Raw genomic sequence first — 27,745 nt, 5'->3', positions numbered from 1 at the left:
CTTTCTTCCTAACAGAAATGACAAAATTCTATGAGAAAAGATGAGCAGATTCTCTCTGTTGGGTAAATCTGGATTCGATTTCTTCTGAAAATTAGTAGTAAATTGAAAATTAATAAAACTAATAGAAATCTAAGATTCTCCTAATTTTACCATAAACATTTAAAACTATTTTCTCATTATTAAACTAGAAAGTTTAATGAAATTAAAGATTCATGAAGTTTTCATTAATGACCTAGACAACAGGACAGAGTGCACGCTCAGCAGGTCTGTAGATGATACAAAACTGGGAGGAGCGGTTGGTAGACCAGATGGGTGTGCTGCCATTCAGACAGACCTCAACAGACTGGAGAAACAGGCAGACAGGAACCTCATGAAGTCCAACCAAAGGGAAAATCCTGTATCTGGGAAGGAATAATCCCATGTGCCAGCACATGCTGGTGGCCAATCAGCTGGAAAGCAGCTCTGCAGGACAGGACCTGGATGCTGGTGGACACCAAGCCCAAGGTAAGTCATCAGTGTGCCCCTGAGGCAAAGAAGAGCAACAGCATCCTTGGCTGCATTAGGAAGAACATTCCAGCAGATCAAGGGAGGTGATCCTTCCCCTCTGGTCAGCACTGCTGACACCACATCTGGAGTGCTGTGTCAGTTTTCAGCTCCCCCCTAGAAGACAAGCATGGGCCTACTGAAGCAAGTCCATTTGCAACCTGGTTTAGTCGGCCCTGCTTTAAACAGGGGTTGGACTACATGGTGGACTGTAAGAGGTCCCTTATATTCTGTGATTCACTGTTCTGTGATTCCTTCTCATTTTTCTTAACCTATGGATTGTTCTGGATATTTTCTTTGAAAGTAATAAATATTTTCAGTTCTGACTGCATATATGGATTAAAATCTTCAACTGGTATTAAACAACACAGGCAAGTTAAACCTAAGATACTGATTAAGAATACAGAAAAAAAAAGTTAATACTAAAATGTAGTATTTTGTGTAAAGCTTATTAAAACTTTTCTATTTTCACAGCTGAAAAGCAGCCCAAACATTCTGCTGACAAAATTAATCCCCAAATAAATCCTCAAATAAATCCTCATCCACCTAGCTCAATTAGTATCAGACAAAAGCCCACTGAATTAATCAGAAATTATTTCCATTACTTGAGCATGCATTTCATTAGCCTCAATAAAGTGATACTTAAAATCATTGTGATGACAGAGGCACTATAAACACATAAGAAGTCTCTTGTATGAAATAATAAACTTGGCTGCTGCACCTTTATTACCAGGAGAATTTAGCAATAACCAAACAACTGCACCATTCTGCAAGGAGAGATTTCTGCCTGCACGTTTCATGTTTCCCTGGGACTTCACATGTAAAACATGAGTTAATTTTAACAGGAGTTAAAATTAAAATACATAGTGTTTAATAACAGTCTATCGCTTTTTGTTTGGTACTTTTATTTACACCAGTATCACTTGTAAATACAATAATACAATTTCCTTCAGTGGGATTTCTCCTGATACACAAAGTAAATGAGAACAAGCCCCTGCTAAGACACAAGAAAAAAGGAAATAGAAAATAAAGCACGCCGCATGAGTAAGTTGTAATATATTGTTGACTAAGGATCTTCTTTGCTAGAAGGAGCTTTTTAATAATTAATCAGAGTTTAGTGCTTAGAAATAGAAAGGTAGAAGAAAATCTTACTGGTAAAGTTCCTTTCCTTATAGCCTCAGACACTTCTTCTGTCCAGTAAATGGATGAAACACAAATAACCACCTGTCCAGGCCACTCAAGTACCCATGTTTTTCGAGGAACCTTCAACAAAAAGATCCATGCCAGACACAGGAAGTCATATAAACACATTGGATTATGGCACTGATAACAATTACTTTCCCTAAATTTCTTTTGTCTAATTCTATCAATGAGAATCAGCACGGAAAGCTTTAATACTTTTTCTTCAAGAAATTCAGAGTTAAAACTTCAGATTGGTGCTACTGAACAAGGAGACCTGGATTCCACTTAGCTTCAAATATATTTCCCTGGTTAATAATTTCAGCAACCTGTTCATGCACAGCTGCTTGTGAAATCTACTTTATAGTATAATTCAGGAACAATTACCTTGATATATCCTCTTATACCATCTTGAAGAACTTGTCTTACACTGGCCAGCATCATTTCCTCTACTTGCAAAAGCCATTTTTCTACCATGCCCTTCAAAAAAGAAAAACAGTTAAGAGTCCATACACATTTCTTGATTATATTCCTCTTAAAGGACAAATTCTTTGAAATGTATTAGGCTTAAACACGCTTTCTTCTAATCTGGGCATGGTATACAGGAGGAAGAAAGGTTGAAATCCCCCAAATTCTGACAGGCAATAATGCAGTTTAACACTGTCTGAAGGCAGCTATATCAAGCTAACTCTAAAGACAAACCAGCTGCAGAAACAGCTGGATATGTTTCATATAAGCATAAATAAAAAACACAGATCACAGATTGCATGGTCAGTTAAGATTGGTCATTTTAACCCAGAGCATGTTTTGTTCCTGGAGGATTAAGGGAAAAAGGGTATCCGTATCTCACAACATGCCCCACCTTTCATCTCTTTGTGGTTACCATACAGCAATTCAGCTCTGTACCTTCACATTGAGAACAGCAGAAAAAGCTGAACTGAGGTATCTGTTTTCAAAACTTATAACGCTACTGTTTCTACTCAGATCCCTTTTGAATTAATACTCTGATTCTTCACTACGAGCAATTCATCATCTCCCTCAGCCCTCTCTGTTTCAGCCATGCTGTGCAATGTTACATACAGATGTATATAGAGAACTTGGTGTATATATATATTTATAGGTGGGGGGCAGGTGTCTCTTTCTCTCTCTCTTATCTATTTATCTCTCTACATCTTAGAAGAAGTAGTAGGTGCATAAAGCAGCAGAAAAGTGCCTAGAGGAATTTACCCCAAAATTGGTATGTCTTACTCCTTTCTGTAGGAAATCCTCTTTGTTCTAGAATACCAGTCTGCACTCTCACTTCCTAAACACCTTTCATGATTTGATCCTAAACGTTTTAAATTTCATTCCCCAAAAAACATACACTTTAGCCAAAGTATTAATTTAATATCATATAGTAAAAAAAAATAAAAATACTTTTGCATTCGCTGGATAGATGTTATCTATGAAAGGAACAATTTCTTTCTCTGAACTGATCATGCCTACGATCTCAAGATCTTCTGTGAACTCCAGTTTAGCAATTCCTTCAAAGCACTTCTTTAAATGTGGTTGTACTCGAAGGGGATCCTTTGTTTCAGACAGTATTTCAAGCAGCTCATCATTAGACAGGAAAAAGAATCTGTAGAAAAATACAATTAATGAACATGCACTTTCCAATCATGAAAACTGTCGTTAATAATCTATTAATGCAAGACAGATGAAATTGGTTTTATTGTTGCTTAAGACACTGGTATAACAGAGAGGAAATTATTATCTCAAACCCCTTTCCTTAAGCAATTTTTAACATTATAAAATTTATCACACCTGTTTTTTCAGAATTTCAATATAACCATCTTTATATGCAGAGGAAGAAAGAGGAGTTCTCAAACTCAAGCAGGACCAGATATTTCTATGCAGTCAATAAGTACCTTGTAAAAACACAGAATCCTGTTCCTCATAATCATATGTAACTCCTACATATCTGCACAACTCAAGAGGGTAGGGTAGAGACATAACTGCAAATCAGCCATGGGAAGGCAGCAAGTTCCTTCAAAAATGCCCTGTAAGCGATAATGTCTTTCTAATCATAAGTTTATGCTGTGCTAGACAGATTTTGCCTCCCCACCTCTGCCTGTCCCTGGCATTGCAAATTTAACTGGAGCTGAGGAAAACGAATGATGTCTGGAGCAAAGAACAGGTTTTCATTTTTTGTAGCATGAGATTGAGTCCCACATGTGTTTATAAAATGAGACTTTTCAGTTCAGTAGAAATGATTTGAAAGTGCTTAGGGCTTTCTGTCTCTAACTTAGGCCCGTTTAATTAATTTACCTTGGGAAAAATAATCTTTTCTTCTCCAAGTAAGTATTCAACCCCTTTTGAATGTCTTCTAAGAGAGTATTTGCTTCCTGAAGTCTTTCTAACATCATGGGTTGTTCAGTTGCTGCAAGTACCTTTGTGTCTTTCACCTTTGCAAAAACAAATACACAGCAGAAACTGTAAAAGTTGCAATAGGTTTGTACATTAAAATTGTTATCATCAATCACAGGAGGTTATTGTTATTGTTATCACAATTGCAGGAGGCTAAAAAGCTATATATTCTTCTCTGTAGTGTGCCTTCATGTTATTAAATATCTATGCATTATTTGATAGTTTTCCTTTTCAGACTGTCAGTTTTACCAATTTGAACTTTACAGACAATAATGCAACATGGAAATATCCACAGGAAATAAAATCTTTGGCATTTGCTCCTGTGTCTTGAGCTTGCTACATCTTTTTCCATTCACAAATAAGTTCTGTCAAACAGACTGATGGTACATGCCATCTCTTCTTGCCATCTAGGTCACATTTTTTCTTTCTGATAGCACACCTTAACTTCAAAAGATACACTTATTTCAGAACTGGCTTCATCATTCACACAGTCTGAGCTGTTAGACAGGTCTCAACTTCTATTTAGTTATGCTGATTATTTCAACACCTTTATCACACAATCACATACTCCCAATGTTTTTGACAAACATCTCAGCTCACACTACCACTAAGTATCTGATCTCTTACCCAACTTCTTTATTACAGGGAACTGAACAGGATACCCAATTGCACTTACTATTCCCATTATCTTATCCTGACACACTACCATCTCAGTACATATTCACCAAAGTTTTGAATAACCATGCAACCACATATTAGAGAACAATCATATGCAAAAAAATCCATTTAATTGCTCTAATAATGTGTACACCTTAAAGCCTAATGCAAAATCTAACTGTATCCAGAAAAGACAAAAGATTGTCAGTGAACTCTGAAGCAGATCCTGAAAGCACAAGTCATTCATCTTTCTACCTAATTCTGATCATTTAACCATACAAAAGCCAGAAAATTTAGAATTAAAATGTTAATTGTGCTCTAATTCATCCTGCAATATCCCGCCTTTACAGAAATCTCAAAGCAATAATGATATAATCTACCACTTTTACAGCAAGGCTAGATTTTGGTGGGCTTTAGTAAAGAATTTTCCACTTCGATTCTACCTTCTTGTGACTTAAATACAAATATCTCAGTCCAGAAAAGCTAGTATATCTTCATGATAGTAATAATCATGTTACCAGATGTGCATAAAAATTCACGATTTTGCGAGCACTTACCACTTGTGCCATAATGTCCTTCCAGTATGAATCCACAACCCCAAACTTTTTGCCCTCTTCAGGCATTTGAGCTATAATGTCTTCTGAACTAAAAATTGGTTCCAAATACAGCCATGTTGCCTGACATTTTAACCAGCTATCTAGAATATCTTGCATTAAACATAGCTTATCTTTCCAAGCCTGTAATGAAAATATTTAATATTTAAGCAAAATTAGATCAAGAATTAATCTACACTGAGGAATCAAAGAGCATGAGTTGCTTGGCTTCAAAGCAAAAAAACCAACACAAACTAAACAATTTTAAAAGAGGGAGAAACTTCATTTAAAAAAACCCAGACACTAACATCTGAATATTTCTTATACAATACAAATGCAACAGACGTATTCTTTCACTAGCACTTTTTACAGCAAATTGTGAGAACTGCCTAAGAAGTGCAGAGATGACTAGCACGGCAATCCAGAATCTCTTTTTGAATTCTGTGTACTTTCTATCTTATCATCAGTGAAAGGATAAAAGCTTAACAAGGTATTCAGCAGACTGAGAATAGTCACTTTACAGGCATTGTATGGAGTGGGTTCAACCTTTGGTTCCCCCGAAAAGTTATTTCATGGAACTCTAGTAGTACAAATCAGTTTTAAAACCAGAGAGAGATTCTTTTTCAATAAAGAATTTCAGATAGCATTGCTTTTGTGACAGCCTACAGTCTGAGAGACATGCAAGGGAATGTATTGCAGGAAGAAAACACAGCCAGCCTGTATTCTTCATTATTCTGCAAGAGGTACGTGGAGATTGTTAAAACAGCTCTATATTAATCATTCCCTTTCATTTCACTAGCTCTACTGGAAAGCAGAACTCAGCTTTACCTACAATTTGACTGAAGCCCACAAGAAAGAATAGAATTTAGGTCTTAGCACTGCTTACAAATCACCACTATTAGGCCAGAAAAAGTTATATTAAATACTGATGGAAAAGAAGTGTCTGCTTTCTGCATAATTTTCCTATTAGAAATTCATCATCTTTAACAAAGATCACATCTTTACAAAATAGTAGGACAGCTAACAAAAAAGCCTTTGAAACCCTTATGGATCATGCCAGTACCAGAGGATTACAAACAAATTATCTCTCACAACTGACAGACCTACGTCTTTTTACACAATGCAGCAGGATTTGTTTAAATCAACTGAGCCATTCCCAAGACATTGAACTAAAACCCCATTCTTATAATGACTAGATTAGCAATGCAATTACAATTTCTTTAGCTGTAAAGCAAATTTTGCATAGCTTTGTCTGGAAACCATTAAGTCAAACCGTTAATTCAAAGCTCTTGAAGAAAAATATGAATGTGCATTCTTACGGTTAAAAACTATACAACTTCTTATCGTGCCAAATACCTTAAAGCACATTGTGAGACATGCAAGCTCAATCAAACCACTTTTTCCTTACCCAGCATTCAGCTTCTATTGCTTTGATGAAGGGAGAGCCACACAGTGTATGAGTCTTAACAATGTGATCGTCCAGCAAAACCTGGATGTCATCAGTTGCTGACAGGATGCTGGTGTTCTGTGAATACATCACATTTTGATAAGGCAAACAGCAGTTGCTTTATTTCACCACTCTTCAACCTCACATTCATTCAGCTTCCTGTTTCCCCCCTTCTCTATGATGGTTGGAGGTAAGAAAGTAGCAAGGCGTTGAGAAAGCCTGTGACATGTTTGAAGATACAAAATGCTATCATCTCCACTGTACATCTCTGTTTCAAAGGTCAAGAGATCGACTGTTTTGTGAATGGGAATCTAGCCAGGGATGCTAGTGACTTCTGACTCAATCTTTTGCACTGTGATTCTTGTTTCTTCTGGGCAAGTTAGAATTTCACTACTGTCCAGCTTTCCATACAGTATTGGAGAAGCTCTCAGGCTTACAGATTTGTCAGGATGAATATGTTGAGATCACAAGTTATTCAGATGCTAAGGTCCAAATATAAGGATATATAGTAATGGAGACATTTGCCCAGGCTCTGGGATATGATACCACCTTCCATCATGCCACAATGCATCAGCAGTAATTTCCATCTATTTCTCAATTGGTATTCAGAGTTCTTTTCTACTATATATATATATATTGATTTGGTGTTTACTCACAGTATCCCTGTACTTCACCAGACTGAACTGCATGTTGACCCACTCAAATTTCATTTTCTCTATTGATTTCTCTAAGGAATACTCCTTACTTGCAGCTGCTCCAATAGGTTCCAGCCTAGATTGAAATGAAACATACCTTTGAAATATTTTTGCAACCTAGCTGAAGAGCAAAAAGAAGCAGTTGTAGGTAGCATTGCATATCAGACTACCCTTCGTATGAATTTGTTAATAATATCATAGACTCTTATTTCAAGGAGTATTTCTGCACTTTCACACTCACCAAGTTAAGATATTAATAATAATTTGAAGATAAATACAGACAGAAAATTTTGAACGTGCACATTAAGTGGTTTAGGAATACGACTCTGTTTTTTGGTGCCTTTGTGCTACAAGAACAACTGACAGTTCTATCCATAGCTTGATAAAATACAGCTGATTTTACAGCAAGTTCTAACAGCACACAAAAAAACCCAAAACAAAAACCAATATTTGTTATCTGACATATGAAATACAGTGACTGCCTGAAAAATTAGAACAAAGTAAGCTTCTTACTGATCAATATATTTTGAGATTCCAAAGTCCAATATGTTTTTAAGAGTAGTAGTTTCATCAGGTCTGATCTCACATCCTACAATTCCACTAATCTGAAAATAAAGCAAATCTATTATCAAGACGCACGTCTGTAACAGATTTATCAAACAGCAAGAAATAAATGCTAAAGAAGTATTAATGCAACTCCCTAATTTGCTTTTCCACCACAAATTATTAATTCAAAGAAGCTCCTGCCTGTACCATTACAAATTTCAAAACTGGATCTATCACATGACAGGATCAAGGATCCTCTTATTGTGAAACACAGAACTATTACTGTATTGCACAGGAGGGAATAGATGGAGTAGTATATTCAACTGACAGTTTCTGTGGTAAAATACTGCCACAGTTAAAGCAGAGTTCAAAGTACCTGCTCCCAATGTCTCTCCTTCATTCCACGATTGCAGGCAACTGACAGGACAGGAAGATGCTGTTTAAATTTATCAAGCTTATATTTCATAGTTTCTGCTAAGCGCCTAGGCCCAGCCAAATCTGGAAAACTCTTACTGAGCTTGTACATAGTCCTCCACATATTTCCAATTTCTTCAGTAATTTCATCAGCATTCAACTTCTGGACAGATCCTGAATACAACAGTATAAAAAAGGCACAGCAGGCACATCACAACAAGGAGATTTCCAGGGTGGTTTATTTACAGGTATTTATAATCATTCTCCTTTAACTGGAAATCAATTGTGTTACAAAAAATTATCTTAATGCAAAATCCAAGTCAACAACTGTATTTCACACCGCTTAACAGCACCTATTTCTTCAAAATTACTTTCTCACAACTAATTAAGCCTTTCAGCTTCTACTTAACTAACTGAAAATTACATGTTTCATCCAATGAACTCCAAAACCTCACCATTCATCCATTCCTCAGATTTGGTATGGAAATTATATGCTGTTATCCAAAGTTGCTCAAAGGGTTGTTTGTTTGCAATTATAGTTTGCAGTAGAGGAAATTGACTCTTCTCCTGCTCAAGTAACTCCTCTTCTTTATTAATAGCCTTGAAGAAAAAAAAAAAGAAATCTTATTTCCATCAAAAATTCCTACTGTTATTTAAACTTTTAAATAGATAATATTGAATACCATTTTTTTACATGTCATAAAGCCAGACAGATTTGTAGATTTAGGTCTGTGGATTTTAGGTAAATAAGGTAACTGTGTTCTTGAAAATTCCCCTAGTTATTTGTAGGCATCTTTTGCTACTCAAATAATTTTAAAAACCTGCATCTATTTTAGAAATAGATAATGCACCATGGCATTCAGTGAAACCAAGGCTCACAAGTTACCAACCCATTCTGAAACTTAGATGTATGCTCCTCAGTCACATAGGCTTATAGGAATTTTTTTTACTTGTGATTATTTTTTTCTATTACAGAAACATCTGGGAGCTCCAACCAATACAGATATTAATTGCTGTGCTTATTCATGGTAAGATACTGTCTTTGTCCAAAAGACATTACAGTATAAATCAATATGCAAAGATTTAGATTTTTAAAAAGTATTGCCTTCTTCATTTTACAGGTAGGAAGGCGAAGCACAGAGAAATGCTGTCTGAAATACAGACACTGAATTCAGACTGAGTCCCAAGGCTGTGTTTTTACAATGCCGACAGACCTTTCATAAAACTGTTAATCATTCAATGTGAGATGCAGGCAGGGAAATGCAAAGATACACCTTCCAACATAATTTTTAACTTTGTGTATTATATATTATAAACTTACTGTCACGTCATTTAAATTGTGTGGATACACCCCTCATTGTGATCAGGTATTAAGAAACTTAAACTTAATTACTTATTCTGATCTACCTATAACAATGTATCAGTGCTGTTAACACTAATTAAATACACTAGATGCCTTTAAATCAGATTGAGTGTTGATATGTAGGACTAGCAATTTATCTAAATCCTAAACTCATTTAATTAGTTTCATTTTCTCTTTTGAGTGGGATTTAATTAAAGTCTTAATCCTTAAGGCTCCATATATGCAGAAATCTCATCATCTCACTGTGATTTAGACGATTAATTAAGCCTCACAATGCCTGTGAGATCTCTCAACAGTAACCATTCTCATTTCCCAGCAGAGACACAGCTAAGACAACTATTCAACCTAGAATGACACCGTATACTGGATGGGGAGCCCTGAATAAAATCTAGCAATATTGGTCTTCAGTTTCCTTCTAGCACCTGAAACTTCCTTTTTTGTGATATAATACGTATTTAATGCCTATAGGCAACTTCTGGAAATGATACAAACAATTGAAAAACATTTGGTTTTAATTAGAAGACAAGCAGTGAGACTGAAAACATAGCTCCAACACCACAAACCACAGTTCAGGGAAAATGCCACCTCCCTAATATTCTGCTCCTGCAAATTCTGCCAGAAGAATTCTGTTTTCCATGGATAGCATCCTGCTACTACTGACTGCTTGAAAACACTGAAATTCAGTATCTCAATTTTAAAAACTCCCTAAACTCTTGTCCCCCAAAAATACACTCTTCAACTCAGCAGTAGGGGCAACTCAACATACAGGGACAAGAAGATATTCACCACGTTTGTGAATTTGGAAATTTTAAAGCCATCTTGACAATTTATGGCCAGAACCTCAAAAAAACAGGGACAGGAACTAAATGTTTGCTCATCTAGCACATTGCAACCCACTCCATACTTGACTAAATAATACTAACCTCAAATTCTGTTAGTGCATTGTCTAGATTCTTATTTAACTCTTTAAATTTCTCAGCGTTGTTCTTCATTTCTTCTATGGTCATGACATCCCGCTTTTTGTAGCTTTCTACTTCTCTGTTATAATCTTCAAGAGTTTCCTCAAACTGAGAACACCTGAGGTAAAGATAGCTGAGGTAATATGATGTTCTGTTTCATTCCTTTTCAGGTTTCAATTATTTTATTAATTATAACAGGCACTGTCAAAATTAAATTTGATCTCAATACTACTGTAAGGTGAATACAGATGTCAGTGAAAACCCATTAATCGGTTATATCAATACTGTGCTGTAGAATTCAAGGTTCATTTTCAAACCTCCCAACTGATTTAGTTCGCTGACATTTGCTACCTTTACTACCTGGAGGAAAAAAAGGAAGGGTGAAAACAGTGTAAGAAAATTATGTGTAATGCTGTACTATGCAATACAACAAGATGAAATTATGAATATTCTAGCAACATCCTTCATTCCTCCTTTCAGACCTATTTAAGCATAGAAATATTCTAATCCACCCTCTTCAACAGTATTTTTCTGAAATCTCCATAATACTTCAAACCAGGTTTCCTCCTTACTTTCTCAGCTCCCTTCTGAGTTTTCCTTCTTTCTCATTATCTCCCTTTTACTGATGAGATTTTTGTTTTCTTTAAAAACACCCAGGGAAAGAAAATGTCCTAACGCCATACCTTTCAAGCAAAACCATCTCTGCATGATTCCTCCTGTTACACAACTGATCTCTACTGTTTTCAAAGATTATCTCAATCTGATCAGGCCAATGGAAAACTGTGCTATTCAGGTTTATGTCATCATCTAAAATAAAAAAAATATATATATTCACATCTTTAAGAAAATAGCTTTTAACCAATGATCTAATAGAATGGCTGTTGTGAAGAGTAACCAAAATAGCTAAAACTACATTTAGGAACAAGTTGTCTAAGAAGCTACATATTTCAAGCTGATGGATGAATTACCTTCACTGCAAGGAGAATCAGTCCTTTAAACAAGTTAGACTGATAGCAAAACTCTAAAGTCAAGTTAAGAATGTGAAATTCTCTGAATAAGACCTTAGCTAGGCAGAGAAAATCAGTAAGAACAGCTATTCCAGAATATCAACTCTGTTCAACTACACTCCTAACTATACATAATATACCTAGATAAGGTGGATAAAAGTAAAGTTTAAAGCATTTTTAGACCACAATGTGCAAATGCTGAATTATTCACAAAAGCTAGATCATAATAACTACAATGAGCAGACATCTCCATCTTCGTATTTGTCTATTTGTTCAGTGCACTTAGCTCATTATAACTAACTGCAGGACACATGCTTATAAGCCCAGCTATAAAGAATATGTAATTGTGAAATAGTGCGCATGCAACACTCCAGTCCAAACTGGAACAGAAAAATGTCCTGGCTTCCATAGGCATCCTAATTTTTATCAGAAGTAAATTCTAATAAACATGGCATATCCTAGTTATTTCTATCACCGTCTGATCTGAGAGTGTATTCTGCTTAACGAGAAAGGATCATCCTGCCACTAAAATGGGTATGCATTCCTATAATTGCTTTGGGGGATTATTAATGGTGAATAACACACAGCATCTGTGAATGGCACATTTTTGCTCTGAATAGAAGCACAAACTAAAAGCAACTTCTACAGATGTTTCTTCTATCTCGGAGAACAGCCTTTATATTAATGAAGAACAGCAAACCACAACAGCAGAACGGCCTCCATTGATCTCAACTGCAGAGATGCAAGTTCTCACACTTTTTTATTTGCTTTCTGTCTCTTTTAGAGCTTTCCATTAGCATTCTAGAAGATGCAACATTTATGCATGCAGAGCCCAATATCTATATATAAATATTTTCATATGGAGAATTTTATATTCTGTACTTGAGACATACAAGAAAGATCAGCGTAGTCCATGAGGAATTCCAGTCTGTGTGCTGTTTCAGTGACCTCCTGTCTCAGTTTAAAACCAGTAACTTCACTGGATTTCTTTAAGTATGCATCAAATTCCACTAGCTCTTCAGTGTTCAGAGGCACCTCATTCAGTCTCTTTGCAATTAAGTTATATTCATTGCAAATTCTACAACAAAAAGAAAAAAGACATATCACTCGGATCATAACTGGAGAGAGATGCAAGATCTTGTTAATGAAGTTTGTCTTTTAAACAAGAATATTAAATTGCTTGATAAATTAAGTATTTAGATTGGATACACACAGCAGATAGGCATTTATAAAGGATGCCATTTTACTCTGTACAATCAGTTATATTGTCCTACATTTACAAGAATTGATATATAATAGAATGATTGCTAAGTTGGTTACAAATTACAATTAACAGGATATTAACAGTTTCCCTCCTATAGGTTAGAGATTCCTTTTCAAGATCCAATCTGCTGCAGAAAGAAATGTTTGAATGCAGTAAGCAAGAGCTCATTTAATCACCCCACAACAATAAAATCTAGTGCATGGTATGAAACAAAGTTATAAAGAGAAAAATTATTAAACAATCAAGTTTATTTTACATTGTACATGGGAAAGAAAATACATAAAGGAAGAAAGTCTGTTATTTTCCTTCTTCCCAGCAATAAATTTTCTTGTTCCAGATTCCAGTTCAGTACTGCAATATCTATACAGACAGCAGGCATGCAAACAGCAACCATACACAAAGGATAGGTTCACTTAAACCAACTCAAGCCTTCCAAATGTTAGGTGTTCAGCATAAGCTCAGTGTCTAGACCCCCTCCACAGTTAGTGGAGGCAGAGATGCCCCTCTAGACTGTGTTTCATCTCCACCTGGAGATGCTTTTTAGATAAGTGGGTTGAATCATTTCTTTATGGTGATTGTCTCTCTCCATTCACTGTGGAAGTATTCTTCAAATGCAAGGGTGGGGGGTTTTTTTGGGGGGGGGTGGGGATTTTTGGTGTTTGCAGAGGGTGGGGGGTCTTAATTCACAGAAACAGGACTATCCCATTACATTGGAGTCAAATTATATTTTAAAGGTCTTTTTTTGTCTTTTTTTTGTCTTTTTCTTTTTCCCTTTAAACTTGCCAAAGTATGAAATCAGGACCATTACTTCTCTAGTGAAAGAAAAAAAAAAAAAGAAAAAAAGTCAGGGACAAGATAAATGAGACACATGCAGAGCTGAGCTGCATCGTACATTCTTCATGTTGCTTTAGCTGGATACCAGTAGGGGAAGCAAGGACCTCAACTCAAATCCTAGAAGGTCAGTTAAGGAGGAAAGAACAGTATTTCCAGTCTAAGCCCTATGTACACCCTATACAGACTAAGTTAGATATCTGTTTACAAGTATTTCTGTTCCTGTTAATTTTAAATACCCAGGTGTCCTTGCACATGTCTGGTCAGCACTAGAAAGTCCAGCAGATAAATAAAGTTATCTCAGTCACAGATATACAGCATCAGTCCACGCAGACAGCAAGAACCATGCATGCTAACAACATGTACCTTTTATTTAACTTTCTGTTTTCCATCACTTCAAATTCAATCAATCTATCTTTAAGATTTTGGGTCCGATTGCAGAGTTCCTCATTCAGTTGTACAGCATCCAAACAGAACAAGGCCAGAGGGACAGTGACATGCATGGAAGCAATCTCTCTTTTCAGTTTTGTCAAGCTGTCAATCTTCTACAAATGGAAAATAATAGATCTGTTATTTTTCCTTAAAGTCTATAGATAAAAAATGCTAAATAACAACTAATTAGTTCCCATCCAGTAAATGGATAATATATTCCAAACAGAAGAAGGAACCACTATTTTTTTATCTTTACAGAGTTCAGCTCCTGTCCACAGATTCCAGGGCTGAAAGCTTTCCACAGCAATATGTCATATTAAGGAACACCACAAATTGCCTAAAGAAGTATTTAGCCATAGGCTAATGCAGGAATGCAGAAAGAAAAGTAGGCAGGGCTGACTAAGGACATGACAGTCAAAAGACCAGCAAGCTGCAGATTCACCAAGTACTCTGGGCAGTCTTCCACTGGACTTCTACTAAGACCCAACAAAACCCACAGAAGAAGCCCATAAAGAAACCTCCTTCTACATTTGCACAGCAGCCCTACAGTAAGGGGCTATGTAAATTGAGATGGCTTCCCTAGTATTCCCATGGGTAAAACAAGTGATTTGAATGGGAGTTCATTAGGCAATATGTTAGGAAGTCAAGTGTGATGTGTTAGCTGCTGTATGAATGTGCAGCAGTTGCCAGTTACATATTACCTCTGCTAAAGCTTCTAAAGAATGACCTTCTTTCAAGAAATCTGTGATATCTTGCTGTGCATTGTTGTTCAAAAGATTGCTGTATTTCCTGTACACATTTAAATACCTTAAACACAGAAGATCACAAAAACAAAAATAGAAGATTCCAATGAGAAGATTTTCTATAGTAAGAAACACATAAACTCAAACTGCTTGAGTGAAATGGATAGTGTTATGAATCTGAGGGTTTGGATAGACAATGGAGTTAACAGCCAAAACTTACTTCTGTGGACCAAGTACGTTGCTCTCAAAGATCTTTTCAAGTTTGTTCACATACTCTGTAAACAATAATTCATCTGGTTTGACTGTACTGAGAGTGAGATCATGTCTTTTTAATTCTGGAAACAGAAATCTTTCTACCTAAAGGGAACCATTGCAAATACTGTAACAACACATACAATAGAGGAAATAAGGTATTCTATTACCCACTCACCCACCACTTCAAAAAAAAAGTGTTATTTGGTAAAAACACTGCAATGTGAAAAGGCTCTGATTCATAATTAATGCTTGGTTACACACATAGTTTGCTTGCAAAAACTATATGAAAATCAAACCAGGGCTTTAATATAACTTGAATCTGAAAAAGAACAATTTCTATGCTATCTTCTATAATCACAAAAGGTCACACAGTTCATGATAGATGACCCCCATTTTTATCTTCTATTTGTCAGTTTACTGCCTCATTCGTAACTTTTTGTTTTTATTAATGCTGTCTTTTGTATGCAGCTATAACTTGTCCAGTACCTTTGGAAGTTCCTCAGCATGGTGCAGGATCTCCCTGAAGCAATGACTCATTAAACCCCAACATTCTTTCAAAGGTGGCTCAAAGACAATCTTGGGTTCTTCCACACTGAGTTTGACTGTTAGTATCGAAGGTACAAAGAACTGCATTTCTTGATACGGTTCTGTAAAATCACTTCCATCCTTAGGGAAAGGAATGAAAATTGTACATGCCAAAGAAATCAGCTATAATAATTTAAAAGATTCAAACTCCCCCAGATCTCTTCACTATACAGCACCAATAGGATTTTCTTCCTTAATTTTTATTCAAAACACTACTGCCCCAATACACAAGATTTTAAGGTGAGAACTGCTAAATGAATCTATAAGAGTTTGAATTAGGAAACTGGATTTAAACCTAATTGCCTTGATTTTTCTTTAAGTAACAGAAGTAAAGCACTAATTACCATAGAGAACAAAAGTTCTAAAAAAGTATCCATAATGCCTATCAGAAATAAAATTTAGAATCAAATACAAGATCCTGGGCTTTTTTCATTGCCTTGTATGGTTAGTAAGAACTGCCCTACCCTCAAATTGCCTTTACAGTAACGGAGTCCTAATCCATCATTAGACTCGTAATACAGATGTTATAATGACTTTAAAAAAACCAAAACCACAAAACCAAAAAACACCAAACCCAAAACCAAAAACCACCAAACCCAAATCAACCCACGAGACAAAAAAAAAAACACTAAAAAACCCCCAAGCATCAGCAACACCATCATCACCCAGATGCAAGGCTTAGCATAAGGTTTGACAGCCTACTGTATTAAGTGTGATCCTCTGGCCGCAATGCGGTATTTAATCTGCCACATTTATTCCATTTAATTATGTTTCATTTCATCTCACCATGGTAGATCCTGAGTGATCTGATATTTAAAGAACTCATTTCCATTAAGAGGCAACTTTATCATAGCCAGTGGTAAAAACTCTCACGATATAATGTTTACTATTATAATTATGTGTATTACTTGAAACAATACAGGGCACTCCTTTGGTATAGACAGAGACACCACATACATAAACTACCTCTGCAAGGATTACATGTATGACTATGCACACTTTTGACTTCAAAGGGGATTACTCACGTGCTTTCAGAAAAACACATTAAGTGTTTTGCCTGGTTAAGGCCAAGAAAGATAAAACTAAAAAAAAAAAAAAAGCATACTCACTCAAGACAGAGTTGAAAATTCCTATAAACTGCTAGTTGTAACCCTAGGCCTGCAAAACTATTACTCAAGGGAGCAGTTCTTGACCATTCAAAAAAAATGCACTTGAGTATGTTTGAAGGATCGTGACATTTTTTATGGATGCAAGAGCTATCTGGGATATTTTAGCCTTCAAAGAGCATTATATTTTATGGCTATATGAATTATTATCTCCATGTAACACTGAAAACTATAGATATACTTCACAGCATATACCTTGTGGATCATAAAAAATGCAAGAAGATCTTCCAAGGAGTTAACAACCATCTCACGTAATTGTAACGACATTAGAGTTGACACTGAATGAAAATAGCTTTCAACTCGCTGAGAGGAATCAAAGTCATTTTCAGGAGCAAAATGAAGCCATTTCCTTTTCTGATCAAGGAAAATGGATGCACAAGTTGGGATCCACCTACAATGAAATATACGGAGACAAAGTATTTAAAAGCTTATTAGCCTTACTTCACTCCTTGCAATGAAATCTAAGCTCAGAAATCACCCAAAGAACAAGCAAAATTCAAAGGACTCGCAGAGAATTGTTAACTGGATGTCAAACAAAACTCTACCTACCAGGACTCAGAGGAAACCTGAGTTTTTAGGCTAAGGATTCTTGTTATAATGGGCCCCTACTATTAGTTAATTTGTCTATTTGTCTATAATAGACAAAATACTAGTGACAATATTAAATTATTAGCATTAAATGGGAAACTTGAGTTTGGAAGATATCTCAGGTGGCAGAATGCAGTCACTTTATATCATGTGCTATTACCGCATATAATTTTCTTAAATGGATCGATTTCTGTAATTTAAAAAATTAAGGTTTTCTGACACTGTTTTTATAGATTTAGACTCCAATCCTCTCATGGTTAGAAGCCTTCTACTTTCCAGACTACATTTATTCATAGTCGGTTTATTCCCATTTGCTCTTGTACAAGCACTCTCACAGTTTCACCAGCTCTTTCAGCATCCAGATGTTTATCCCTCTCCCCTATTTTCCCCTTTGTTTTGGCAACCTTGTGGTTGGGACTAGCACCATCTCAGTCTAAGATCTGTTTTAAAAAGGGAGCTCCATGTAAATCAGACCCTAAAATACTCTATTTATCTACTGTAACTACAGTTGGCACTGACTCATTCTGAAGAATATTGTGAGCTTCCACACAGTGTCTTCGAATGACCTCCTCAAATTCAGTAGGCAACAGTGGCAGGTCTCTACAACACATTTCTTCAGTGCGAACAAACCTTAGATGACTATACCTATTGAAGTAAAACAAATAGTAGATATTTTATGGAATACTGTTTAAAAAACCCCATGAAATACAGTCAGGAAGGTCTCAGATGTATTTATAAACACTAATATAATTTCATTGATGCATATCACTTCATTGCTAAGCTGTCCAACAAGTGCACTTTTAATGTTTTTTTTTTGCTGTTGGCAAACATAAAAGGCTTCACAAATTTCATTTTGTACTTGCTATATTTAAAATTGTTAATTTCTTTCTAAAATGGTCAGAATAATTTCTTGTCCTTTTCCCAGATGCATTAGTGTATCCAGGCATTAAAGAACATACAAAATGACACATCCTGCTTCTATTCTATATTGATAGTAATAAGTAACTATCCTGGCTAACCTGTGGAGAAAAAAAAAAAAAATTCATCACTACATATATCACAGTCTTTAGCATGTAAGAGCTTAAATTCCTGCAAATGTTACTTAAATGCAAAAACAGTTCTCAGGATCACTAGCTATCATATTTAACTTCATAAGAAAACATATCTCAATTTTTAAAAGTCCCCAGAACAACTTCCAACTACAGATACTTGAAAGAGAGTCAATTTTAAGAGTTAATTTTGTTGATTTCAGGAATCAAGATGAGAATTCCAAATCACTATTTACTTGAGCACTGAATTTTAATTTAGGAGTAACATCTTTTAACAAAGGGGATGATCTTTTCATAGTGCGAAGTTATCCATTCTTCACTGTGGATATGTAAAACATGTTCACACTTGTATTCAGAGTCTGCAGGAAACAATCACTTTATGTTGAAATTCTTAGAGGTTCAGAAAAAAAAATTCTTTAGAAAACAGAACAGATTTTGCCACTTTCTCTCTACTGGCTCCCCCAGGATCTCCGTAGCATATGTACAGAAGTCAGCAGATGCACTCTCTAACCAAGTTATAAAATAAAAACATCCTCAATTTAGTTAAGATCCTATGATCAAGACATCTTACTGAGAAAGCCAGAGCTGTTGCAAAGTGGGCATCAGTGGATTCACTACGAATAGATTCCTTTCGTTCCAGCTTTTCACTTCTTCATAAGAGCTGTGCCATGGGACTGGTGCACGGACAACTCTCTGGGGAAAAGGGCGTGGGGTACTTCCAATAAACAGTCTCTCTCTCTCAGCTGGATCCATCAAGATGTAATCAACTAGAACAAATCATAAATATCATGGTGAGACCTCATGTGTGGTCAAAACACAGTATCTCCACAGTTCAGGAAGTCGTAGAATTCTGCACATTTAAAACTTACACGCTGCCATATAGTTACTTACTAATCCTATTTTTAGGATTAAATACAGCACAATAATCAAATTACCAATTTGACTATAAAAGTATTTCAGAAAAAGAAAACAAGAATTGGTCCCGGTTCTAAAAATGGGAGGCAGGAGAAACAGCTTTTCATTCTATCTTTCCAGTTAAACCACATTTATTTCGTGCTTCATTCAATTCCTCGTCCATAAACTAGAGGCAGAAATATCTCCCTTTCAAGGATGATTTTTAGAAGGCTTCTTAAATGTGAACACAGAAATCTTATGAATGTGAAATCTTATGTTGCATCTAGGAAGGATATGATATTCAAAGAGCTGATCTATGACCTGCTAAGTGCCAAAACTCAAGTGCTACCAGTTCCAATGAATTGCTCATTACATATGAGATTAACAAAAGCTAGGAAGCAGACTCACTACCTCTTGCTGACATTAGCATTACCACAAAAAGGGACTACAAACACTAAAATTATGACATTGATAAGAGGCAAATTAAAGGGTACTTAGAAAGATGTTGGAGACTATAGAAGGCAGAGTGAAAACTGTTCAATCTCTCCTTTTTTACGCTGTCATGAATGAGAGGCCACACCTACTTACTGGTTAACATATTTAAGAAAATTGAAAGGAATTATTTCCTATGTGGAAAACCCAAGAAAACTGTAAGACTACTGGAAAGCAAATTAAAAAAAATCTCACGTTCTATAGAATTGTCTCTTTCATATTCACTTTCAGATGGGCATTACTAAATTTCAAGGATTATGATATTCTTCTGTATTTCTTCATATATGATGATCTTGTCTTTGTTGAACATGAGCAGTATAATCCTGCATATTAATGTATCATCTAATTTTCCTTAATCCAGTAATGTCTTAAATTCTTTGAACTTGTGACATAATCCCAAGTGTAACATCTGACTTCACTGGAGTTACGAGACAGATGAATTTGGCTATTAATGGGTATCACTGATTTACTGCAGAATAACAAAAAAGTTTTCCTGGGAACAATCTGTTAAAATAGCCTAGCTTACCCTCTCCCCACATTAGGATCAAATATACTTAGACTGCTGTTGACAGATACTTGTCCATCATGCAATTCAAAGCATCATTCATCAATGAATCAAAGAACATTCATGAATGAATAATCTGCTGCGGTGCTTCACGATCTTTATAGTCACAATGCCTACCTTCTTATCTAATTTCTTCTGCTACAAATTAAGATGATTACTCCTTGTCCACCATCATTTGAACAACCCCCTCTTTATACATCTGATGAGATGTGCAGAATTATGCATTTTGAACGTGATTTAGATTTGAATTAGGAGTGGGAAATTGGAAAAGTATCGACAAAACGATTCTATGGACCCAGAGCTACTGAACTTGGAAATTACTGTATTTCAGTGATGGGATATAGGGTTTAGTAAATAGGTATTGGTTGAAATGGAAAGGTTATGTAGCATGATCACAGATTATATTCTCTCAGATATCTCCTGCAGTTCTACTGACCTCAGAGGAATTCTCCATGGGTGCTAAGAATAGAATACAGACTTGCTTTCAAAGTGCAATAAATGTCTACATACTCTGAATTGCTAAGAGATTTTGAGTCTTACCAATGGCTTTCATGAGGCCGATATGATAGTCTGTCTTAATTTCTTCTTTTAAACTTGCAAGTAAATTCTCCAGGTCTGGGTTAGCAAGAATGTGGGTTGGAATATGCTTTAAAATTACATTAATCACTTCCTTATCCTGAGGTGCCAGCATGTCTTCCTGCACTCCATTATATATGTAGTAACAGTATCGCTAAAAAATAATGTTTAAAATATTATGCTTATTGTATGAATTTTCTGACAGATAATTAATTACTACAAAATATTTTTAGCTTTTCTATCACTTGAACCTTTTCTGCAATTGAAAAGTGTTTGAATGTAATGGATTTTGACTGTTTCCTGGTTCTCCTAAAACACTGCCAATGCCTGACATTTTTACAATACTTCCATCTGTTTTGATGAAGCATATACACAGAAAGAACTGAGTGCAGCATATTAAATTACTGATCTCTAAAGTACTAGCCAACAATGTGAGAGGTTAAGAATTTGGGAAGATGCTTCTATTTGCAAACCCACTAGAACAAAAATCAGACTGAGTAGCTAGGAAGAGAAACAAATGGGAAAGGAGTGGACAACATTTAACAGCAGTTTGCTATATTAAATATGTACATCTTCTAAACCTCACGTACTGACTTGTTTTCTCAATTACTTTTAAGTAAACAGTTTACTGACATATACTGCAGATGATTACTGCTGCTACTTTTATCTTAAAAAGAAATTATACAAGTACCTCTATATCATTTCTTGAAGGTGGCTTTTCTTGTTTACTTATCTCCTTCTCATGTAAGTGCATGACAACAAATTGTTCTTCTGGGGTCAATGGTTGGTTGTCTGTATAACGTATGACATGTAATTCTGGCATATGTGCCGGTGCACATTGACTTCTTTGTGTAAGCTTGAGCTTTTTCCTAGAAAGATCAAATTCTTTTGAAGCTTTAAGCACCAGTTAAGAAAAATCACATACAGGAATATTTTTCAAATAAGGTATTCTTTCAGACTGGTGAAAAACAGAGCTAAGTCAATTAATCATGATGCTTTAACAGATAAGCAATTAGAGATAAAAATGTATAGTACAAGCAAGGCTAAACTTATAAACACATTCAAATATGGATACGCGGTGAGGCTGTTCTCTGCTCTGCTGAACCCAGTGACATCCCTGTCATTGAAGAGGACTTTAATTTGTGCACATTTTTCAATTTTAAATCCCGTGCAGTAAGAGTGTAGTTATTAGCTATGGAGTCACTTGGGCTTCGGTAGTAACTCTGTTCTTTGAATGGAGCTGCCAAAGTCCATGATGCTTGTTGCATCAAAGGGGGATAACAGCCGCTCTTAAGGACAAGCTGGAATTGGAAAAAAAAGCAATAGTTTTACACAGCACAGTAATTTAAAGAGTCATCTTAGAGCTAGAACAGTGATAAAGATCAATTAGTATAAAGAGCGAATACATAAGTCTGACTTAGAGTCATTTGACCACAAATCTATTTTTAGATCCCGATGTTCCACACATGTATAAGAATAATTTTACACAACGTTTCAGTAGTACTCGTGCATTTTTTTGCATAATCAAGGTCTTTTTTAAAAATAAGAGAAGCCATTAGTACATTATCTAGTGGTCTCTACTCCCCCACATCACCATCTTGCTTCTTTTCTTCTTCTCCTTACATTTGCTTAAATCTAGAAAATTCTTATTTCTCATTTGTTAATGACCTGTCTACTTTTAACAGTCAGTCCTTGTACTAGTTGAACAATAATACAAGCTAACAAATTCAGCTCTCCTCTTTCTCTCTCCCCCATAACAATACAGGATTTGTAATAGATTTCTTCTCTCTGTTCATTCCATGGTTTCTCAGGTGACCAGGTATCTATTGATTGGCCTGTCATCAGTCCTGATGTCTAAACTTTAATAAGATAGCTCACAGGCATAAGGGACATCAGATAGAAAAGTATGTTTCTTATCAAGATACCCTCAGAGAGAAAACAAACATAAGATAGAATCATGATTCAGACCATGGTTCCTAAAGCTCTTAGTCTAAACTCATATCTTGCTTGTTTCTGTATTACATCTTGTTTAATGATTTTTGCTTCATTGGAGTAACACAACCATATCCCTATTACCTGTTTCTTCCTCTTTACAATGCAGCATTACCATCATCAGTTTTAGATAATTCTTTAAAAAAGCTTCTAAATACGTTCGTGACATCCCATCCTTGGTTCCCTCATTTCTCTTGCTGTTCCCTTAGGAGCTGCAGTTAAGCTCCTCTTCTCAGCATTTTATAACCTCTGAGAGGACAGCATATACTAGAGCATAAAACAGCTTCTTTTCATTTAACCTATAAATGAAGCTATGAAGTATTATTTTTCAGTCTATCATGAGCTTTAGTGAGAACAATACAGTTTGTCAATCTGAAATACAGGCTAAGGCAAGATTATTACATCTGCCTTGCATTCTTCTTCTGACTGACAGGGCTAATCTTATCAGCAAAGAAAAAAGCATTGAAGCTACTGCTGCAATCATACTCTTTAAATTAGCTTCTGAAAGTTCATAGAATCTTTTCAGTTCAATTTCTTCCTCTGCACACACTAGACATGTGGGTAGGTCCCCGAATTAAAGTTTTGGGGGACAAACTGATACATGAATTAAAAATAATTCAGAGATTTAGAGATTCTTCCCCAGAAAGTCACTATATATCTTTAGGAACTACTGAAGTCAGCCTAAACTCTCAATTCTTATCTCCTCTCTCAATTAGGTCCACTTTGTAAACTATATTCTTTCTTCCCCACTAGGTAGAACAGCTTTCTGGGTGCAGAGCAGGTGCCTTGCTAAATGTGATAACCATGGGAACCCCCTGGGGAAAAAGGTGGTCAGAAAGGAACCTCTGGAGAAGTTACCTGGCAAAAACCTACCGCTTATGTGACACAAAAATTTCAGGACTGGCTAAATCAGCTCCCATGTCTTACATAAACCCTTAACACATCCTCAGAAATCTGACTGATTTGTGGATGGAAACAAAATTTTTTAATGCAAATCTTCCTTGAATAATTTTCAGGTTTTTACCATAATTTTAGAGTATGTTTCAATTAAAATTTCCTATTTTCAAACAAAGACCAAAATAACCCAGTTTCCATCAGAAAGTACTTCAATTTCTTCACAAACAGTATCTTTCTAAAGAAAGACATCTTGGATGAACTGAAGTGCTGACACAAACGAGCCAAATGAGCAGTTGTGAGGTACTTATGGTGGGGAAAGCCAGCTCTCTCTTCTTCCTCTCCTTAAGTGTAATATGTAATTTTTATTTGTGTCACACAGCAGAGGCTTTAGCTGTGCAGCTGTACAAGCTATCTATTCTGATCAATGCTGCACCTGTCAAGCTCTCAGCTGGTTTTGGAACAGCAGTCTAACTCAGGGGCTTTTGTGCTCTGCCATAAAGTACCGGGGGTGGGGGGGGGAGAAATCACAGTTTGTTTGGAAGAAAAATATTTTTACTACAGCTAATAATTAACAATAAATTTAAAGAACAGATTTAAACTGCCAAGGTTTAATATCCAAATCATAATAGAAGTTATCACAACACTTTTCTAAATAAGCAGCTCTAATGAAGTACCTGACAATCTGCTTAGTACTTTAACTTAGTAATTTAAATAGCTTTTCCTGTCCTTACTTCATCTGCCTAAGGCCTGGCAATATATGATGCCTAAAATCATGTTAGTACATGCAGCTTAATGTATACCTTGACACAAGGGGAGAGAGCACATACCTGATACAATTCTGAAGGCGCAGCTGAAGCAGAAGCAGGTAAGGATGGTAACTCCGGCAACCGTTTTGCATGACTCATGTTATACACAGAATAATTTTGTGACTAGAGAGAAATTAAAAACAACTTCAAAGCATTTATGAAATAGACTGTTTCAAAAAAGAATCAGAAAGAACAGAGACTTTCAGTTTTCATTGAAAATGGCATATTGCAACATTTCTAATTTTAAGGAAATGGACATTCTGTGGAATGAGTTCCTCAGCAAAACTGTTTTTCAGATTCCACTGTTCTTTGTAGTCATTTGATAAAACTTCTAATCACCAATAAATGTCAGATTAAAAAAAAAACCCAACTGGTTTTATATCACTGAAAACAAATAGTTTTTAATATTTTCAGTTATACTAAAAACTCCACATATCATGCAGAGTTTATAATGATATAAAGACTGGATATTAAAATATTAAAGCCTACCAGACTGTCAAATTGGCAGTGAAACAGTCCAAGTTATGTGAACTGCATTAATGGGGCAAAAAAAAACACTAGATTTTTTCATGTCTATAATGACCCAGTTCCAGGAGAAGCTATATTGCCAGGATGTCACTGGAAGAATAGATTGATCACAAGGACTTTGCAAAATGTTTTAACACAAATGTCAGAATACCTAATACCTCCTCAAGGTGACAGTACTTTGAGGTGGCCTTCCAGGATATTTTCTCAGAATTATTTAGCCTCACAGGGCTTTAAGATGTTTTTGAATGGCAGCTTTCCTTGGTATAGGCCAAAACCTCACCCCTCATCTGTTCTGAGGCTCCTAAATCAAATTTGTTTAGGAGATTCACAAGGAACAAATTCCCAAATACATAGTGACACTATCAGAAAAAGGAGGTGGAAGTATGTTGTATCTGAATGCCATAAAACTGGAAGTTATCACCCAATACAATTATGTCTGAATAACATATAATAACCCTTTACATAATTTTTAATACATTTTTAGCACATGGTTATTGCTTTCTGATATATGACTAAGAAACTAGGCTGCTCAAACCTAGTTTTCCAGCAGACAAAATTGTGCCCTCCTCCATATCAAAGTAGAGCCCATTTACAAATAAAATTTGGGAAAGGACTAATCTGATTTACCTCCTTGGTATTCCCCACTGAGCCTGCACACAGACACACAGAAATCAAGACATTATCACCACCAGGCATATTTCACTAAAGACAGCATGAATTGCTCTTGATTAATGACTAAAGGACTGGGTCTTAGGGTACTTTAAAAATGAATAAACCATGGGGTTTATTAGGAGATTTGTTCATTCTTAAAGGTACTAGAGTTATTAAGAAAGCCATTGTTCATTCTAAAGCAACTCTTGATTTATATGTCACCTAACCTTTCAAAAAGTCAAATAACTGAGCAAAGGAATTCCTGATAGGAAGTATATTATAAAGGCTCAGGTCCAAAGAATATTCAACAAGAACGAGTGTCTTCAAATAAGAGTTCTTCCAATGTCAAACCACTAGCCACTGGTAATGGCCAATTTCATCTGCAGTTTTGAAGAAGTTATCAATCTTTCACAGTCACTGCAGAAAGAACTTACCCTCAGGAGTCTCGGGCTCTGTGTTGGCTTCATTTTGCTTTGTTTTTTTGTTTGCTTAGAAGTTTTCGGTCCTCCCTCTCAATATAAGCAACATTGGCGTTACATGCACTGGAGAAGAATTAGAGACTCATTTCAGATACTACACAAGGTGCCAAAACAATCAGCTTCCTATCCCAACCGCCAGGAAGAAGAAAAATCCCAGCTCTCTCCATGTTTACATGTTTACAACACTAAGCTTTCTTCCCCTCCAAACCACACACTCTCTTTTACTTCATTCCTCATCAAGCTCACTTTTCACCTTAATCTTTCTCTCTCCAGATGTCTTTCAAGCAAGATTTTTTCCACCCTGCTCTTTCCACTTTCTCAAAAAACAGTTTCCTCCACACTGCCTGTTCTCTTCTAATGGCCCAGGGACTCTGGGCCCCTAATTGTGGTTTACAGCAGACAAAGCCACACATTAATTGCCATGAGAAATAAGCACACATCAAAAGGAATGGGAAAACAGAAAGGGATGCCCAGCACACCTTACATATCCACAGACTGCATGAGCGAGGAGGGATAGCAGGTACTACCTGCAGGTGCCCTTGTTACCAGTCCCTCTGCCTGTTGCAGCTTGGTGAACGTCTCTGAAACTTGCCTTTCAGTCCCCAGCTTCGTTGCCCCAGTTACAGCATAGCTGGTGCTTGGAGACAGAAATTTCCTCCTCCCCCTCTTCCCCAAGCGGGAGAGAAAACAGCCCCTTTCAGCACAGTGTTGCACCAAGCTGTGGTCAGGGAGATTCAGTTGTGGAACCAATGAGCAACTGACATTTGTATGAAAACACTGCACACAGCAAGGGAGCTCCCAGATCAATAAAGCCTATATAAACCCAGATTTTCTTAGGAGGAACTAGAAAAAAAAAATATTAAAGATTCAAAATCTTGAACCCAAACATCTCCACCACCTTTCCACCATTCAGAATCAAACTCCCTGAAGATCCGAAGACAGCAGGTGGGATACCTGTACTCCCAATTCTTCTAAGTCTGCTTGTATGCACTTGCCTCCCACTCACGGTCATCACTATATCCTGAAAGAGTCCTCCATCAAATTTCTTCACAAATGGAAATTATTACCATCCAACACAAAATCTAGTGCAGTCTCCTTATACCAATGCTCAAGAGAGGCCTTGTACATGTTCTATCAACACAG

The 27,745-nt window shown here is 36.1% G+C and overlaps 1 protein-coding gene across 1 annotated transcript in view; it reads right to left on the bottom strand.

Annotated features, from left to right (window-relative positions):
• The window catches only part of DNAH3 (dynein axonemal heavy chain 3), a 59,249-nt gene extending 32,617 nt beyond the window's left edge, over nt 1-26,632 (bottom strand). Inside the window, exons 1-25 of the mRNA XM_074840996.1 lie at nt 26,558-26,632; nt 24,966-25,067; nt 22,325-22,550; nt 21,941-22,143; nt 21,214-21,403; nt 19,294-19,489; nt 18,193-18,318; nt 17,281-17,476; nt 15,821-16,000; nt 15,300-15,436; nt 15,038-15,143; nt 14,271-14,449; nt 12,703-12,887; nt 11,486-11,609; nt 10,767-10,920; nt 8,936-9,080; nt 8,443-8,654; nt 8,034-8,125; nt 7,482-7,596; nt 6,787-6,903; nt 5,343-5,522; nt 4,030-4,166; nt 3,139-3,340; nt 2,110-2,202; nt 1,696-1,806 (exon numbers count right to left, since the gene is read on the bottom strand). Coding sequence (XP_074697097.1) covers nt 1,696-1,806; nt 2,110-2,202; nt 3,139-3,340; nt 4,030-4,166; nt 5,343-5,522; nt 6,787-6,903; nt 7,482-7,596; nt 8,034-8,125; nt 8,443-8,654; nt 8,936-9,080; nt 10,767-10,920; nt 11,486-11,609; nt 12,703-12,887; nt 14,271-14,449; nt 15,038-15,143; nt 15,300-15,436; nt 15,821-16,000; nt 17,281-17,476; nt 18,193-18,318; nt 19,294-19,489; nt 21,214-21,403; nt 21,941-22,143; nt 22,325-22,550; nt 24,966-25,067; nt 26,558-26,590 — 3,741 coding nt within the window. The 5' untranslated portion in view covers nt 26,591-26,632. The remainder of the gene's footprint in view (nt 1-1,695; nt 1,807-2,109; nt 2,203-3,138; nt 3,341-4,029; nt 4,167-5,342; nt 5,523-6,786; nt 6,904-7,481; nt 7,597-8,033; nt 8,126-8,442; nt 8,655-8,935; nt 9,081-10,766; nt 10,921-11,485; nt 11,610-12,702; nt 12,888-14,270; nt 14,450-15,037; nt 15,144-15,299; nt 15,437-15,820; nt 16,001-17,280; nt 17,477-18,192; nt 18,319-19,293; nt 19,490-21,213; nt 21,404-21,940; nt 22,144-22,324; nt 22,551-24,965; nt 25,068-26,557) is intronic.
• Nucleotides 26,633-27,745: the final 1,113 nt, after the last annotated feature.

This window comes from Strix aluco, chromosome 15 (genome assembly GCF_031877795.1).
Source record: "Strix aluco isolate bStrAlu1 chromosome 15, bStrAlu1.hap1, whole genome shotgun sequence".
NCBI lineage: Eukaryota > Metazoa > Chordata > Aves > Strigiformes > Strigidae > Strix > Strix aluco.
This window is presented reverse-complemented; position numbering and strand designations above follow the sequence as displayed.